The sequence below is a fragment of the Plasmodium malariae genome (assembly GCF_900090045.1).
Source record: "Plasmodium malariae genome assembly, chromosome: 12".
Lineage (NCBI taxonomy): Eukaryota > Apicomplexa > Aconoidasida > Haemosporida > Plasmodiidae > Plasmodium > Plasmodium malariae.
The window spans coordinates 2,296,848-2,316,473 of NC_041786.1; the positions used below are offsets into that span (position 1 = coordinate 2,296,848).

The following is a 19,626-nucleotide window of genomic DNA, read 5'->3' on the forward strand; positions in this document are numbered from 1 at the left end:
AACTATACTCACGTAACGACACGTATAAAAAAATATACAAGAACAAATAAAAATATATTCGTGAATATGTATATATTTATATATATATACGAGCATATGGAAAAAAAATAAATGAAGTAAATATACATATAAATATAGTTTATACGAACTTATATATATAAATTTATGCATGTATGTATATATTGATAACAGAATTAAATATAAATTTAAACACACATAAAATGTTTATTATGGGAATTAAAATACAAAAAAAAAAAAAAAAAAGTAAAAGAAAAAGAAAAAAAAAAAAATAGTTCCTTTAGTACTCTGTAGAAATAGAGGAAATATATAATATTTTAACCGTGGATTTGTTTTTTTACAATATAACTGGAATTTATTTTTTTTTTCCTATAGGCTTTTACGACTGTTTTACTCATTTTTTTTTTTTTTTTTTTTTTTTACAGTCAAACATTTTAATTCTTCATATATTATATACATGTTTATTCCATCCTCCTTTTTATTAACACTCCATATATTTACATAAACGTATATATATATGAGAACACCTTGTAGTGATATTGTGTTTTGTTATGGTATGCTGCTTATAATTTTCTTTTTACTGCCGTTGTGTTTTCAATAGATGTATGCTTTCATACACAAGAACACACGTAATTAAACTCCGAAGTACACGCGTAAATATACTCATAAATACACACGTTAATATACTCTTAAGTACACATATAAATCTACTCTTAAGTACACACGTAAATATACTCTTAAGTACACACGTAAATATACTCTTAAGTACACACGTAAATATACTCTTAAATACACACGTTAATATACTCTTAAGTACACATATAAATCTACTCTTAAGTACACACGTAAATATACTCTTAAGTACACACGTATATATACTCTTAAATACACACGTTAATATACTCTTAAGTACACATATAAATATACTCTTAAGTACACACATAAATATACTCTTAAGTACACATATAAATATACTCTTAAGTACACACATAAATATACTCTTAAGTACACACGTAAATACAGCTGGAATTACTCACTCAAATACGTATCCACATAACCCACACATTTCCGAATAAATTTATTCTCCCAAGATGGCGCAGAATAAGCGAAAATGCAAGAAACTTAATTTGCTGAAGGATCAAATGTTCCTAACGAAAAAATATGTAGATATGAATGATCCAATATATGATAGTGAAATTGAAGATGAAAATTGTTTCTATAGTATCCTGAACGCTGAAGAAATTGAGTACTCACAAAAAGTATCGGAAATGAAAAATAAAATGTTTGAAGATTTGAATATTTTATCCTTTGAAGAATTCGAGAAAAAATGCGATTTACTAATTGAGAACTTTTTTGCAGGAAGTAATTTTCAAGAGTTTATTGAAGATGTGAAGGAATTAAATGTAAAGAAATATAATGACTATTTGGTTTTACAACTAATTAAGAAATCTTTTGATCGAGATGATGAGTGCCAAATTAATGTGTCATGTTTGTTGAATGTTTTAAGTATTACAAAGTTAATAAACGCTGAACAAGTGCAAAGAGCTTTTGAAAAAATTCTTCTTAGTTTAGATGATATGAAATTAGATTGCCCTTTATGCTATGAAATTTTTTTAAAATATCTCAGATTTAGTACATTAGATAATGTTATAGACAAGAATTATATTTTTAAATTACCTACTGCCTTTTTTGATAATTTGGGAATAGATAATTTGAATGAACAGGAATTGCGGTTATTCAATGCTAAGGAGAATGATACAGCATTAAATGAAGAACAAGCACATGAAGAGATGAATAACATAAATATGAATCATACCCAAGATTCTAAACTTGCGCTAGAAGCAAGCGGTTCAAATGGTTCAAGCAGTGTAGGTGAAAAGAATGGGGAGCATTATGATATGTATGCACAGAATCTTGAAGATGTAGAAGAGAAAAAAAGAGTAAAGGATGAAATATGGAAGGATACACTACTGTGGGTTTTAGAGTTAAATATGAAAGACGTACAAAAGGAAAAAAAGGAATTTAAACAAAAATCAAGAGATTTTTTAGTAGACTTTTTTAATGATGGAGATATGAATGAAGTAATTGAATTTTTAAACAATACGAATAGTTTGTTTCATTATGAATTTATTAGAATTAGTATAATAGAATCATTTAGCAAAAATAATATATGTAGAAAGTTTATATCCTACTTGTTAGATAATTTATGCGAAACATATTTTTTCAAAGGGGATATTATCATAGCCTTTGTAAGAATTATTGGGTACATCGATGATTATGAAATAGACTTTCCTCAAGCTAAAGAAATGATATGCAAATTTTTACTTCGTTGTATCTATGATGATGTGTTATACCCAGCCTTTTTAAGCGATATTTATACATTGCACATAGGAGGTGTTACTGGCATGATGATTTGTAATAAAACCCAACAAAGGATTAATGATAAAAAGAAATTAAATTTAAATAACATAAATTATATATGGGATGAAGATGATACATATGAAAAAATGAAATTGAAAAGAAAAATTAATAACACTTTATTAGAATATTTTTATTCCTATATAGATGAAGAGGAGTTTTATTTGTACGTTGATGAATTTTTACCTCTATATCATGATTTATGCAATTATGTTGTTAAAAAAATGTTTGTGTTGAATGTTGATATTAACAACGACTTAAATTTATCCTTCAAACTTGTTGATTGTTTGTTAAAAAAAAATTTTATTTCAGAAAAAAATATTGAAGGAGGAGTAATTGAGGTTTTGAACTCATTAAAGGACATTATTTTAGATATACCAAAATATCCCGAAGAATTTAAAAAAATTGTAACACACTTATTGCAAATGAATTACATATCGCAGGAAATATTTGAAGATGCTTCTAAAGAAATTGAAACATTTAATATGTAGTACTTTGGTTCTTATATTTACTCGCTCATACCTTTTGCACCTTGGCATTATTATTTATTTATTTATTATTTTTTTTTTTTTATAGCACAAATTTGCATGCAACAATTGTGTATATATATATATACATGCGCAGTTCGTACTGGGTTGCAACAAAAAAAAAAAAAAAAAAAAAAAAATTAAATTCCAAAAAAGTTTTATTATGAAAAACAGAATAAAATAAAACCAATTAATGTACACATATATATGTATATATACTTTCGTTCTTCCGCTATATATATTTATGTAAATGAATTTATTTTATTCTGTGTATCTGTATACATGTGTAAATTTGAATCTATATATTTACATGTATAAATCTCATTCTTTATGTGCGCATATGTATATCTTATTGTATGTATGTATACACATATATTTTATATATATATATGTAAATACATATATATAATTTTTATTAGAATATGTTTACTACGCTGTTTGTGCACATATGTACATTTTGTTTTGTATATGTAGAATATATAAATTTCATTATATATATGCAAATGCAAATATATAATCATTATTTGTACCGTTATATTTTTTATTCCGTGCTTGAAAGTACACATATGAAACATGAAAAAGTGCATGCATATATTTTAATTTGCACATGTATATGTTTTACGCGGCACGTATATATATATATGTATATATTTATTTCACACTGCACAAGTGCACATTTAGTTGTGCAAAGGTATATATATATATATATATCTATTAACGTGCACATATATATATGTACATTTTCCTGTGCACAAGTATATATTTTTTTTTTGTGCTAATGTACATATTTTAGTATACACATTTATATCTTTTTTCTGTGCACACATAAATATTTTTCTGTGCGCATATAAACGTTTTATTCGTTGTATAAATGTGTATAAACGGCCGAAATAATTATGTGTAGCTGGACTACCTATATGTATTTTAGAAGAGCAATATACAATAATTTTTCAGTTATAATAAATTATTATTGTACTAATTTTTTTTTTTTTTAATAAAATTGCTAAAAACAAAAGATAGTTTTATGCTTGTACGTATTTATTTAGTATATGTATTTCTTTAAAAAGAATGATAAAATAAAGTCAAATGACAAAAAAAATATTATTTTTAAATAACGGAATAGGTAACAGTACGAGCTTGTGCTTATGTATATATGTATATATATACATGTATATATCATGGTACGAGTTATTTCCCATCTTAACGAAACAACAAACGTTGAGTGGACGAATAAATATAAAAGTTATATAATTTGCTTTTCTTTATAACTCTTTTATTAATATTCAAGGTAAAGCTAATACAGACATAACTGTATTTCCACATCCCCATATGTTAAAAAAAAAATATAACAGCATAATTTTTAATAACATGTAAAATTGAATTAAAATTACGTTAAAACAAAAAAAAAAAAAAAAATGCATATATGTTATGAATGAATTAAAATAAAACGCAAAGGAGATGAAAGCCATAGAGTTTTAAATAGTGTATCTTTTAAAAATATTAAAGGTGTAAAACGAGCCACACATCTTAATCAAATAAGATATAGTAAATAAGCATATTATGCGTTATCCAATATATTTGGATATACAAACATATATATGTGCATGTGCATATGTAATATCTTTTAAGGGGTAACATGCTTAATATTGAAAATGAAAATAGGAAGCTTATTTTCCCTATAAACACTCTTTATGTAAAACTATTAACAAATTATTATTAAGCATATTTTTATAATTTAGGTATGTTTGATTATTGTTATTCATTATATCTTTTTATATTTAACATTTCCTTTGAAGAAATGTCTTTCGTTTACATTTTTTTCTAAAGCAATTTTCATTCCTTCTGTATGATTTTATACAATTAAGCACATAAAACTTGGAGGGGAAGAAAATGACAATTAAGTCATCCATTGCTAAATCTTCCATAAGTGCATATCTTGATAGTGCATATAAGTGTACACGCTATGTACACATAAATATATATATGTAGAGAGGGATTGTTTTTTTTTTTTCCATTTTTGTGTGTGTTATTGCTAGGCATATGTAGCGCCGCAAAATATTTGCATTTATTTCTTAGCGTTTACGTTTTTTCATTTTTCACTTCTTTTTCGAATGACTTTTTAATTCGAGACAATTTGATAAGCTTCTTTTTTGAGTGATTTATTGATAAAATGCCAATTTAAAAGATGGAAAAAAAAAAAAAAGAAAAGAACAAAAAGTAAAAATTGAAAGCATAAAGGAATAAAAGTGTAAGAAGTAAAAGCGTAAAAGCATAAAAGCGTAAATTCGTAAAAGAGTAAAAGAAAATGTACCCTTTTCTCTCCTCTATCCATATCTAGGAAATTTATTGAACGTTCATACACAAAAGGAAAAAAAATATAAAATAATAAATTATTTAAATTATGAACAATGAATGAAGATAATATGTGAGCAAAATTTTTTTTGTAAAATATAGTCATTTAATAGTATTGTAACTTACAAACATTTACGTATTTATTTATTTGCCTACTTATATAATATTAACACATTTTACTACTTATATAATATTAACACATTTTATACAATTTTTATTACAATATTTTTTTTAAATCTGTAATATAAAACACTCTTCTATCCTTAAAATAATTTAATTTAGAAAAGCAAATATGGTTAAAATTGTTGGTAGTCAAGCAGGTTAAATTTTTATGTATAGAGTTTTAAAATGTGTCAAAAATATGATATATTGTGCATATAAGTATAAATATATATATATATATGTATATATGTAAATACATATGTATGTATTTGCATATACTTGTATATGTGGATGCTTTTACTTATAAAACAAAGTTTTTCTTTCAATGAAGGAAACTCTTTACAACTAAAATTCATTTTACAAAATACAAATTAACGAGCATCAAATTATAAAGGAAGAAAACGATAATAAATGAATATTTACATATATACATACATGCATATATACATATTTACATATATACATATTTACATATATACATATTTACATATATACATATTTACATATATACGTATTTACATATATACATACATACATATATACATACATACATTATTTAAATTCAAATAGTTGTATGCAATAACCTCAAACTGCTATATATGAGTATGGATGCTTAACTATGTGCATATAATACACATGTACATGTGTACACATATATATATATATGTAACACCTTCCCTTTTTTTCCTTACATTTTGAACTTTTCAGATTTCGATGCTGTTGTTTCTCAAAATGAATTAGTCATCGTTGACTTTTTCGCCGAGTGGTGTGGACCTTGCAAGAGAATTGCCCCTTTTTATGAAGAGTGCTCAAAGAAATATACCAAAATGGTTTTTATAAAAGTCGATGTAGATGAGGTTTCTGAAGTTACTGAAAAAGAAAACATTACATCAATGCCAACTTTTAAAATTTATAAGAATGGAGTTGTTGTGGAAACTCTATTGGGAGCTAATGATACGGCCTTAAAACAGCTTATTGAGAAACATGCAGCTTAAGTTACAAATAAAAATAAATAAAATAAAACAAAAAAAATAAAACAAAAAAAATAAAACAAAAAAAATAAAACAAAAAAAAAAAAAAAAAAAATAAAACAAAAAAAATAAAACAAAAAAAATAAAATAAAAAAATAAAATAAAACAAAATAAAATAAAACAAAATAAAATAAACAAATAAATAATAGTAAAAATTTATATGTGATATATTTTGTTATCGTCTAATGAAAACTTTGGTAGTAAATTTAGCTTTTTTTTTTTTTTTTTTTTTTTTTTTTTTGTATTTGCGGAATTTACTTCTTTCATTTTAATATAGCAAATTGAAAGTTGACAAAATTTAATGATTAATGTATGTATATATGCATTATATATATATATATATATATATATATTTACATGATATAATAATACAAAATTACAATATTTTTCATTTTCTCATATTTAGTATAATCCATTTATTCATGAGCACCACCTGTTTTTCTTCGAAACTTTAAATTAAGAAAAAGTTATTTTTTCTTTTTTTAATTTTCATATGTGAAGCAAATACGTTAATTGCACATACATATAAACGCCCACACACAAACGCACATATATATCTGTATCTGTCGGTCTCTCTCTATATATATATATAGAGAGAGAGATAGATAGATATATGTCTGTAAGGCGTATATGCCTATATACATAGCATACGTTGTACAACCAATTAATTACGTTACATGGACAAATAATATATTATATTATAACAAATAATTCAAAAAAAAAAAAAAAAAAAAATTTCTTAAAAAAAACCAAAAAAAAAAAAAAAAAAAAAGAGATGTAAAGTGGGACAAAATATAAAAATAAAAACTAGGAAACGAACAAAAATTAGCATTGAGTAGATTAAAAAATGTATATGTATATATACTCACGTACTTTTGTGCAGACGCCAATGTGTTAAAAATGCTTAAACAAGAAAAGGTCGCAAAGCACTTCATATAGATTGATTAAACAAATTTACATTACAGTAATCCTTAACTGTTTCGGATACGAAGTCTTTTATTCTGTTTTTTAAAAAATAATTACTACATATGGGTAAGTTTTGCTTTTTAATTATACATTTTTTCTTAGGTCCTGGTTTACTTGAGTTTTTATTATCAGAATACTCGTTATTTTTGTTAAGTGTAATTTTAACTTGTGATGTTTCTTTTAAAGCATGTTTTTCTTTTTCTACAGTTATATTTTTGTTTATTTGTTCATTTGGAGTTATACTATAATATGTGGGGTAAACATGGTAGGTGTCTTTATAGTCATGAATTTTATTTAAGTAATTGGAATTCTCATTATTATTATAAAAAGGATTTACTACAAATCTTCCGGTTAGAGCGTTAAAATTACTATGTAAAAGCATTCTCTTTGTATTCGCGTTTTGTTCATCTAAATATTTTTGAAAAAGTTTTTCTGATTCTTGTACAGATTTAAAATTACCACTTTGATTAATAGCAAATTGCTTTCCTTTAACTAATCTCCACTTATTATCATATTCTATGATAGTGTCATGTCTACTCTCTGATACAATTCCATTATTATTCCTTGTAGTTATTCCTTGAATAATATGGGGTACATCAAAATTTTGATTTGTGTATAAAGTTGGTTCAGGCATGCAACTTTTTATTTCGTCTATCTGATAACTTTTTTCTAAGAATTTGCTTAAGTATTGTTTTCCGTTAATACATTTATGATCATATCCAGAATTTACATATAAATAGCTATCATTTTCTAGCACGTCTGTTTGGGAGGTAGCAGCAGCAGCACCTGTGTACGTAGCATCCCTTGTATCAGCAGCATCGCTTAAGTACGTAGCATCCCCTGTATCAACACAATCCCCCGTATCAGTAGTATCATCCGCATTATCAACGTCCATTCTTTGCGCGAATTCTTTTTTAAAAAACGGGGTACCCTGGTACCACGACTTATCTGTTTTCAAAACATAGCTGTTCTTGTCTCTTAATCTTTGCATATTATCACTATCATTAGGACTGTATTTATAATTCGAATTATCATATTTTTCACTATTTGAATGATCATAGGCATCTGCTCTTTCTATAGAAGATCTCACCTTTTGTAAATTAGTTGTATTGTTTGACTGGAATCTACCTACTTTTTTGTTATTAAAATCTGTATTTAATGTTCTTACTGTTATAAAACCATTGTCTCTATCCTGCTTGTTCTGATTTATCAAACTATGTCCTGCTACACTATTAGATATAATTTTTTCCTGGGTAAAATCCTTATTATGTGCACTACTTTGTGGTAAAAAGGAATTATTTTTTTGAACATATGAATATTTATAATTACACACTCCAGCAGATAACTTATTGTTGATGTGTGCTATATCGTCTTTCGATATACCAAATGAATTATCATTATTATTATTATTATTATTATTATTATTATTATTATTATTATTATTATTATTATTATTATTATTATTATTATTATTATTATTATTATTATTATTATTATTATTATTATTATTATTATTATTATTATTATTATTATTATTATTATTATTATTATTATTATTATTATTATTATTATTATTATTATTATTACTGTTATTATTATTATTACTGTTATTATTATTATTACTGTTATTATTATGTGAGCTCCCCTTTTCAATGTCTGGTCTTATATTAATATTTCTCAAGTCATGCAAATTATCCTCATATGTATCTACACTAACTTTCTGTGCATACTTCTCCTTCAAGTTAGTTCTACACGTATTATGCTCAAAATTTCCATGTTGTAATTTCATGTCATTTTCATATTCGTTTGAAATGACATGTTGACGAATATTTGAAGCATTCTGTCTTCCCATATGAGGAATAATGTCTGATTCTTTCTCGCATACAATTTGGTTCCTCGATATATATACATTGTTATCATTTAATGCGTATATATTTTTCCCTTTTGGACTATACACACCGTGTTTACCTCCACTGTGTGCACTCTGTTCATTGCATATTTCCAAATGTTGAACAAAATTCATTTTATTCATTTTTTTTTTTTTATTTTCATTATCTGAAATTTCTGAACCATTGTTTATTTGTCTACGTTCATATATATTGGAATAATAGGAATTATCTGGAAAATTCAAATTGTTCCTATTTTTAAAAAATTCTTTGTTAGTATATTGCCCAATTCTGCCTACGTCAAATAGTAATGTCTGTTTTGAATCTGTACCTAAATAGCTTTGAAATGAATCCGAAATATTTTGATCTGAATTTAAATTTAATGTTTGTTGTGAGTTTACATGATAATTGTCTTGATAATGTTCTAATAAATTTTTCTGTGAATCATCATATGTTAGTGTTTGTTCTGAATCAAAGTGTATATTATTTTTACAATTATTAATTGCATATTTTTGGTTATATATTTGACACATATCTCTCTCTACTTTTGCATTAGACTGGTACTCTGCTGCAGTAAAGCTGTTGTTAACTTCAGATGCATTATGTGCTTCCAATTCTTCATCATTTAATATGTCTAGATGAGTGTTTTGTTTAAGGTGCAAATTGTTACCAGTGTTATTATTTGTATAATCGCTGTTATAGTTGATCTTATAATTGCTATTACAATTGCTGTTATTATTCCAAAGATTTATACTCTTGTTAGAAATTGTACTTCGATTGCATCTATTCCCATTTTCATAGCTATTACTATAACTGTTACCTAGTTGCGCATTTATGTCCTGCTTCAATTGAACCTTAATTGTATTTTGTTCTTCCAGATATTTATGTTTTTCTCTTGTTCCATCATTACCTACCATTTTGATAAAATTTTTCCCAATGGTATTTTCAAAATTAATGTTATAAAATGTAGTTTTGCATTCTTCATTATTCATATCTGTTTTTTTATTCTGCATCAAATTACCATGCATTGGTAATAAACCTTGCTTATTATTATACTTATAAAAACAAATATCGGTTCTTTTATCTTCTCCCTTCATTTTTTCGCTATAATTATAACGATGCACTGTTTCTACTGAATATAGTTACACTTGTATAGTACTCTATATTTAATTATGTTTGCTCAGTTATCAACGCTCAGTTATGTTTCCTTAATATTTAATTATTATGGCGACAAAGGTGGAGAAGAATTACATCTCTCTACATACATGTAGACATAAAAATCAGCAATGTAACACATCTGTGGGATGCTAAAACAAAAGCAATGTCGGGGAAACTTGTTCTATTAAAACACTTTTAAAGGTCAAAATACTATTTTAATTAGTTTTTTTTTTTAAAACAATAAAGAAAAAAAAAAAAAAAAATTATAAAATAAAATAAATCTACTTGGAAAACGGGTAGAGAACAATTAAAATTTAGCAAGTTTCTTAAATGTTTTAATTGTAAAAAAAAACCAAAAAAACAATTAGTATTATTAAAACTACTAAAATTTTAGTAAATTCAAGCTTTTACGTAAAATTATGCTTTTAATCAAACTGTAAATACCGTTATATAGCAAAAAAAGTATATTATATATATTTTGTACAAAATTTAATTAGAAGAATCATAATTATTATTTTTGATATGATACACGGGTAGCATAAAGTTCTTCTTAATGTGTAATGGCAGATTTATGCTTTTTTAATTAGAAAGATGTTTTATAAGGACAAATTGTAACACATAATAAAATATCATTGATTTTTTAAATTTTTTTTAAGGGTATATTTCCACTATCCTTTTTTATCTCAAAATTTTTTTCACAGAAAATACATTTAACTCGACAAAAAACGTTAACACAGAAAAATGCAAAATATGACAAAAAAAATAATGTTAAAAACAATGCAAAAAACAACGCAGAAAACACGAAAAACAATACAAAAAAAAAAAAAAATGCCAGAGAAATTAAAAAAGCAATATGTGTAGAAATACACAGAAAAAACAAACAAAAAAAAATGTCTATAATTTGTTCATCTTCTCATAAGAAAGCGGAATGTTTTAATTTTTCTGTGCATCTTTGAAAAAAACCTTTAGAATAAATTTGCAATCAACTCAAGTATTATGGACATAAACATTCATTTACTTATTTGTGTACGCATATATAAATATACATTTATTTATGTGCATAAACAATACAAATAAATGTACACATATATATGTATATATTTTTTTCTTTTTGTCCTAACGCGTTACCTAAAATTCGCATTTTAACTTTTATTATGTATTCATTGACAAAAAAAAAAAAAAAAAATATTTACACATATATATATATATATATATAACACACTAAAAATCAATCTAAAACGGTGTTTATTTACATTTTAATATTAAAAGTAAAATTACAGTAAAAAATTAATTTTTTGATTACTTCATTAATTTTTGTATAACATATGTATGAAAATATACATATATATTTATGTACACTATTAACCGTTTTTGTACATTCAATTTATATGTGAACAACACAAAAATATATATATATATATATATATACATATATATATATACATATAATGTAAACATTGTATACTTTTGAATAGCACATGTGTACCCTATAATTTTTTTTTTTTTTTTAAGTTATATTTTTGTGTTAAAAAATTGTAAACTAAATGTTTATTATTAACAATTTGACGTATGTTTCATAAACTATTCTGAACTGATTAATATAATATACGCAAAAAAAGTAGAGGAAAAGAAGAAAAATAAAAGAATAGAGTAAAAGCAATTTCCCTACTAATTATAAAGAGTTATATTAAAAATATAATTTTTATTACATTTTCCAATTTTAAAAAATTTTGTCGACTACATGAATTTGCTAAAGTTGATTGGAAAACATAATAAAAAGATGAAGGAAGATAACAGGGGGAATTCCGTAATCTATTATTCTTGTTATGCAATTATACGTAAAATAAAAAAATATTTTAAAAAATCTATATTTTTTTACCATTTTTAATGCCTTTTATATGTGCACATATGAACATATTTATGTATATTTGGATGCAACTACATAGGCAGCGTTCAGCCTATTTGCATTCACCCTAATAGACGGTCAAACAACTAGATAAGAGTATGTATAAATACAAATATGTATGGGCATATCCATAAGTAAATTTCTCACTCCTTAATACATATATATATTACACTTTTTGCAGTGATAACTTTGGTATTGTCTAAATTCATTGTAGTTCCTCTGTTGGCACAGATGTTTCTCTACACATTTATAACAATCTATATAGGAAGCCATGATAGTTTGAAGCAATTAGAAGTAAGAAATGGCATAGCAAATAAACATTTACAAAAAGTTGAAGAATGATTCTTTTGTTTTATAAAAACCAAAATTAATGTTTTAATGTTTCAATTTCTCAGTTTTTCAATCTTTCCATGTTTCATTCGTACAATGCTTCAATGTTTACTGCACACCTTTTTAGATTGATGACAAAAATAAAAAGGCTGATAATATAACAGCTTATGATGCGATCATGTTCCCCATAATTGGATCTGGAGCCTTGCTAACACTGTAGGAAAATGAGACAAAAAAATGAGAGATGAAATATGATAGTTAAAATATGAGAAGTAAAAAGTGAGAAGTAAATAATGAAAGGTGAAAAGTAATAGGTCGAGCGATGGGATATGTAATGTATAACTATAGCAGATGATATGAAACTTGGAAAAATAAAGGACGCGAAAAATAAAAAATTTTCCTTTTCTTTTCAGATATTTTGCTTATAAGTTCTTAGATCCGTACTATGTGAATATGCTACTAACTATTTATTTAACGCTAGCTGGGGTGTTCTCATTGCAAGGAGTTTTTGTAAATATTTTGGTAAGAAAGCTTAAATGTAAATCATTTACATTGTGTATAATATTAACTGATAACAGTTATTTGTAATTCCGTTTTTATATTAGAGGAAATGTAAAAAAAAGAGAGAATTAATGTGTATATGCATGCATGTATGCGTGAAACGAAGCGTAAATAAATAATAAGTATTATGTAGAAAATATAAATAGAAAAGAAAAGAAGAATAATCTAATTTTGTAATTATTCAATTACTTAATTATTTACCATGTTAGTATTACTGAATTATGATAAAGTATACGTTTGTTTCTAAAAGATTGAAAACAATACAAATATAGCACAACAATTATTTAATACACATTATACTATATTATTACATAAAAATGTATATTTAAATAGATATAATAAGAATGTATAAGGAAAATATTTAAACATTGAATATATATGTGTTCACATTTATGTGTATATGTATAATTGTCCATTTTAAAATATATACATGGATGTGTAATCTTACTTTCTGTAGGAACCTGCTATGCCAAAATTTTTTGAAAAAGACGAATACGTTAAAACGTTTAATTTACCTCGTTTTATATGCAAAGGTAAGAATTACATAACTCTAGTTGTAATTATTTAGCATGTAGAGAAAAAAGATTGTATGATAATAATAATAGTAGTAATATTAGTAATAATAGTATAAATATTAATAATAATAGTAGTAGTAATATTAGTAATAATAGTAGTAGTAATATTAGTAATAATAATAGTAGTAGTAATATTAGTAATAATAGTAGTAGTAATATTAGTAATAATAGTAGTAGTAATATTAGTAATAATAATAGTAGTAATATTAGTAATAATAGTAGTAGTAATATTAATAATAATAATAGTAGTAATATTAGTAATAATAATAGTAATAATAATAAGAAGAATAGTAATAATATTAATTTTTTTTTTTTTTTCCTTTTTTTGCTCTTTTAGAACCTATTGTGTTTAATACAAACAAAGGAGAAATAGTTAGTTTCTTGTTTTGTTTCGTTATCGGTGTACGCTGGATTTTTTACAAGGATTTTATTACGCATAATATATTAGCAGTTTCTTTTTGTTTCCAAGTAAGAAATTCTTATAAGTGAAAATGATAAATGTTTTAAACGAATACATGCGTAAGACATGCCCATACAATCTATACAATTTGATTTGATTTAATATAATATGATATAAAATAATATATTTTTTTTTTCACCCATGAAGGCCATATCACTGGTTATCCTTAGTAACTTTTTAATTGGGTTCCTACTTCTTGTGCGTATTAAAAATATAATTGCAATTATTTTTTTTTTATGTAGTTCTTAATCGCTGCTACGCCAAGCACGATGATAGTTAATGATAATGATAATAATAATAATAATAATGGTAGTAATAGTAGAAATATGTATTTTATTTTATTTTATTTTATTTATTTTTTACACGAACATTTGATTAGTCGGGACTATTTGTGTACGATATTTTCTGGGTTTTTGGAAATGACGTTATGGTTACTGTTGCAAAGGTAAGTAAAAAAATTAATTACATAACGTGCATCTTTTGTATGTTCTAAAGAGTATGCACCCTTTATGAATGTCGGATTGTATGAGATTATTTATTTTATTTTTTTTTTTTTCAAAGTCCTTTGAAGCCCCTGTGAAATTACTTTTTCCTGTTTCAAAAGACCCAGTACATTATAGTATGCTAGGATTGGGAGATATTATAATTCCAGGGATTGTAATATCCTTATGTTTACGTTTCGATTATTATTTACATAGGAATAAAATACATAAAGGGAATTTTAAGAAAATGTTTAATGACATATCTATTCATGAATCATTTAAGAAGTATTATTTTTTTACCATAGCAGTTCTGTATGAGTTAGGGTTAGTAGTAACTTACTGTATGCTTTTTTATTTTGAACATGCTCAACCTGCTTTACTTTATCTCGTGCCAGCATGTATATTGGCTATCGTAGGATGTTCAATATGTAAAAAGGAATTTAAAATAATGATTAAGTATCAAGAAGTTACAGACAGAAGTGCGAGTGGGGAAGATGGAAAGAAAAAAGTTTCTGAAAAAGATGAAATGATTAGGAGTCAAGAAAGCATTTTATCAACTACCAAAAAGAGAATAACTAGTAAATAGGCGAATTAAAGTGTGTTTATTTACTTTCATATGCTTATATAAGGTTTTATATAACTGTATATGATTTTATATGCATGGTATACATTATTATACACATTTATGTGCTTCTATATGTTTTTATGCGCTTTTGTATGCATGTATATATATATATATGTTCATGTATTATGTATATATATGTTTGTTTATATATATATGTATATAAATGTATGTATATATATGCAGACGTACCGCGTAAACTTTTGAACAAGGAATAAATATAGTCGAAAGAACCGAAACGCATGCAAGCAGGATAGAACAAATAAAGAAAAATATCAAAAACATAATAAATGGATAAATAAAAGACTAACAAAAATTTTTGGAATTAAGGGTATATGTAATTCTTATAATAAACATTGTGCAAATTTATGAAACATATGTAATACAGACGAATTTATGAAGTTCACTAAGCAAGAAAAATTTTTAAGCATAAAACATAAATTGTTTTACAAATATGTATGTATACACTTTTTTTTTTTTTTTTAATATATTTATATATTTTTTTTTTTTTTTTCTCGCTACTATTCGGATGTGTAAGTTTTTTTTTTTCCTATTTTTATTTTTTATAGTTATAGAATTATTTATAAAAAAAAACTATCCATTTTTAAATATACATATTAATATAGACAAAAATAAGAAAAAATTTTTTAAAGATTGTTATTACTGAGTATGCTTAGATATATATATACGCACATATATAAATGTGAAAATTTTGAAGTAGGTTGAACAAAAAAAAAATTTGTTTCAAGTCATGCAAACTCGGTTATACGCTTATATATGTGTATGTATTCATCTGACCCCTGTACAAATTTCATAAAATATAGTATAAACTTTTTTCAAATAATATTATTTTACACAAAAGAGGAAGCAAAGTTTTAAATTATTTTTTTCTGACAATTTAAAATGTATGTAGGCTTAAATATTTTTCTTAAAATAAGTCTAAAAATAACTAATTCCAACCACTCGCATATAAGTATGTATATATTATAAAAAAAAAAAATTTTGTAATGCAATCAGAATTTTTTAGATCAAAAAAAAAAGAAAAAGAAAAGATTAATTATGACGTATTAAGTTATATATAGGTTCATTCACATTTGTTCCAAGAAATATTTAAAACGTCATTCCACATTTTCAGTAATTTTGTTATTTAAATCGTCTAAAGAAATATTTGATACCATTAAAACCTAGGAATTTGAAGTACATTCAGACCAAATAAGCATTTAAGTTGTAGCTAAAATAGTTGAGTGTTTTTTTTTTTTTTGTTTGAATACAGTTGTTATTTTTGTTTTTACCTTATCCCTTGATTTTAACCCAGATACAATGGAAATATCTCTTTTCTTCAGATTTACTAAAAATTTGTTACATAAAAGAATCAGAAAGAAGAATTGTAACTTGTTAATTTTTAACAGTATAAAAAAGGAAAATTTTATAATTTTAATTTTTCTTACAAATATCTGAAAAATAACTTATTATAGCTACATTGGATTGATTATTAACTGGCTGTTCTTGTATGCTTATGTTAAGCACTTCTTTGTCCGAGTTAAAATCTGAGGAGAAAAAAAAAAATACAAAATATGATAAAAAAGATAAAAAAATAAAATAAAACAGTAATAGTAATTATGCCACAATACTATATTGCAGTAATATACATTTTAATAATGAAACAATGAGCAATTATTACATATAGATGTATTCTTAGCATTAGGCTTAACACGCAGATTTATTAAAATGTTTTCATCTTTTTTTTTTATATAACTGGGAATACTTTCAATGACATTTTTTGCCTGTACAATTCAGGAAGAATAAAAAATTTAGTATTTATAAAAAGTTTTAAAATTATGAAATAATATTGAAACATCGTATGAACATATTTTATTCTTGCGTCTCTTTGTTAATTTTTTATTTTTTTACAGCTTCTTTTGGAACACTTCTCGGCATTTTTTTTGCAAAGTTATTTAACAAATTATTCATATTTTATTCATCTATAAGGAAACTATAAATAAGTATGTATTTATGTATATAGCTAATGTTATACATATTGGGGCATATGAACTTATATACTAATTTTTCAATTTTAAAAATAAAAAACCCAACAATGAATTATGCACATTCACAGAAAAATAAAAACAATTAAAACTGAAATTCTATTTTTTTCTTATACTTATGTATATATATATATTTGCTGATAAGTACATGTGCTCATATACACATAAGTGTATGAGAATAACATATGATTATTTTGCTTAACTTTTTAACCATAGAATAAAATAACCATTTTCAGTGTTCACATTGCACCTTATTTGAAAAAAAATAACAATAAAAATAATAAAATAAAAAAGAATCAAAAATAATTAACGTTAGAAGGAATCTTATGTATATAAGGTTATTTTACATTTTTAATTGAAGGTATCTATTGTATATAAACTTATGGTACATTTTAAATTATATATTTTTTAATATATTATTGAAAAATAATCATATACATTGGGGAAAATAAATGGAATTACAAGTAGAGTTACCGATTTATTTACCATTAATAATCTACATGCACAAGGTACTTTATATTCATATAATAAAATGTAGAACGAGTAAGTTGAATATTTATACACATACATATGTGGGAAAAGTGTACCCCACAACTGTTATTTCTTATTTCTTATTTTAAGGTATAATATATAGTTTCCCTGTAAAGATATTCGTATGTATGAATACACAGTTTCTACTCTTTTAAATTATATTTTTTAATAAAATGTTGTTATTTTTTCATTCAAAACAGCATATAATAATTATACATAATCATATTACTATTATAAAATAAAAAATGTGCTTAATATCTATATTTTTAACGGGGTTATAAAAAGAAAAAAATTGAAAATTTTTAAGATTAATCCTGTTAACTGTTTTTGCATTTTTCGACATTTATTTTATTTTTTTTTTTTTAATGTAAATAAATCATATTTTGTAGTAAATCGAATATAATAATTAAAAATCTTTATTTAAAACGATTAATAATAAGGCACATATAGAAAGGCCTTGTTTTTCTCTTCTGATAGATCTTAATAACTTTTTAATAAATTAAGCTTAACAACTATTTATTGTAAAATAATCTCTATTTTTTCATCATGACAATAATATAAAACAAAAAAAAAAAATATTTATATATTTATATACTTCTAAATTTTATAAAGAATAATTGATGATAGATTCCCTTTGTACACTTTTAGCCTTGCCCTTAAGTTGTTTTTATTACGTATATAAATATCTATATATATGTATATATAATATATATATTGTATCATATTGTACCTATATATTTCATTAAGCGTATGAACTATTTTTTATTCCTACCTTAAACACGATTTTGGCTAAATTTTATCCAAGAGTCTAAGGCTTTTTATTATTTGTTGGGCATTAAAAAAAAATACATAAATACATAAATATATATATACATAAATATATATATATATATAAATATATATATAATTATATATATATATTATATTTATTTGCACTTTTCATAATTTAGTATAGATATATAAAAATATATATATATCTATCTAAAAGATGGTTCGTGATGAACATTATATAGATAGCTTTAATACATTTTATTAATAGTATTAATTGTATATACAATTGCGTTCTATCTATTTATTATAATATCTATAACACGATGTATTAACAAAAAAAAAAAAATTATAAATAAGAAGTATATATAATTATGTAATATTATTAAGAGTTTATAATAATATATAAAATAAAACATTTTTCCTTTAGATCATTTTATTTTTTTTTTATTACCAATTCCTTTAAAAATTATAAAAATATGCTAAATTGAAAAAAAAATTATAAAAAGTTCGAAGGTAATATATAAAAATATATATATGTTAAATTATATGTATAATTTACATTACATGTATGTTCTTAAGTACTTCATTTTGAAAGTATTACTTAAATTTTTTTAAAAATAATTTTATTAACAATTAGAATATGATAATTATTTAACTTTTATATATATATATATTTTTTAAGAATAAAAAGTACAAATTTAAGCGTTGTTAGAAATTTTTTTGAATTATTTTTATATATTTTAAATTGAAAATAGTGCTTTATTATTAATCCTCTTTTAAGCTATTTAACTATTTATATTTTTTAAAAAGTGTAAAAACAACTAT

The 19,626-nt window shown here is 23.6% G+C and overlaps 5 protein-coding genes across 5 annotated transcripts; 3 read left to right on the forward strand and 2 right to left on the reverse strand.

Annotated features, from left to right (window-relative positions):
• Window positions 1-1,109: 1,109 nt before the first annotated feature.
• On the forward strand, window positions 1,110-2,927 carry PmUG01_12059600 (conserved Plasmodium protein, unknown function; the record flags this gene model as incomplete). Its single annotated transcript, XM_029006826.1, has 1 exon — window positions 1,110-2,927. One exon carries the CDS (start codon window positions 1,110-1,112, stop codon window positions 2,925-2,927), a length of 1,818 nt encoding a protein of 605 aa, XP_028863276.1.
• A 3,149-nt stretch (window positions 2,928-6,076) lies between these two features.
• TRX1 (thioredoxin 1, putative) lies at window positions 6,077-6,472 on the forward strand (the record flags this gene model as incomplete). The annotated part of the gene is made up of 2 exons (XM_029006827.1): window positions 6,077-6,080; window positions 6,186-6,472. 2 exons carry the CDS (start codon window positions 6,077-6,079, stop codon window positions 6,470-6,472), a joined length of 291 nt encoding a protein of 96 aa, XP_028863277.1.
• Window positions 6,473-7,439: 967 nt separating this feature from the next.
• Window positions 7,440-10,457, reverse strand: PmUG01_12059800 (conserved Plasmodium protein, unknown function; the record flags this gene model as incomplete). The annotated part of the gene is made up of 1 exon (XM_029006828.1): window positions 7,440-10,457. One exon carries the CDS (start codon window positions 10,455-10,457, stop codon window positions 7,440-7,442), a length of 3,018 nt encoding a protein of 1,005 aa, XP_028863278.1.
• A 1,802-nt stretch (window positions 10,458-12,259) lies between these two features.
• On the forward strand, window positions 12,260-15,418 carry SPP (signal peptide peptidase, putative; the record flags this gene model as incomplete). Its single annotated transcript, XM_029006829.1, has 9 exons — window positions 12,260-12,356; window positions 12,606-12,718; window positions 12,882-12,970; window positions 13,168-13,276; window positions 13,773-13,848; window positions 14,228-14,358; window positions 14,498-14,548; window positions 14,730-14,795; window positions 14,912-15,418. The coding sequence occupies 9 exons, from the start codon at window positions 12,260-12,262 to the stop codon at window positions 15,416-15,418; spliced, it is 1,239 nt and encodes a 412-aa protein (XP_028863279.1).
• Window positions 15,419-16,572: 1,154 nt separating this feature from the next.
• Window positions 16,573-18,069, reverse strand: PmUG01_12060000 (conserved protein, unknown function; the record flags this gene model as incomplete). The annotated part of the gene is made up of 5 exons (XM_029006830.1): window positions 16,573-16,638; window positions 16,747-16,802; window positions 16,903-17,001; window positions 17,136-17,238; window positions 17,962-18,069. 5 exons carry the CDS (start codon window positions 18,067-18,069, stop codon window positions 16,573-16,575), a joined length of 432 nt encoding a protein of 143 aa, XP_028863280.1.
• Window positions 18,070-19,626: the final 1,557 nt, after the last annotated feature.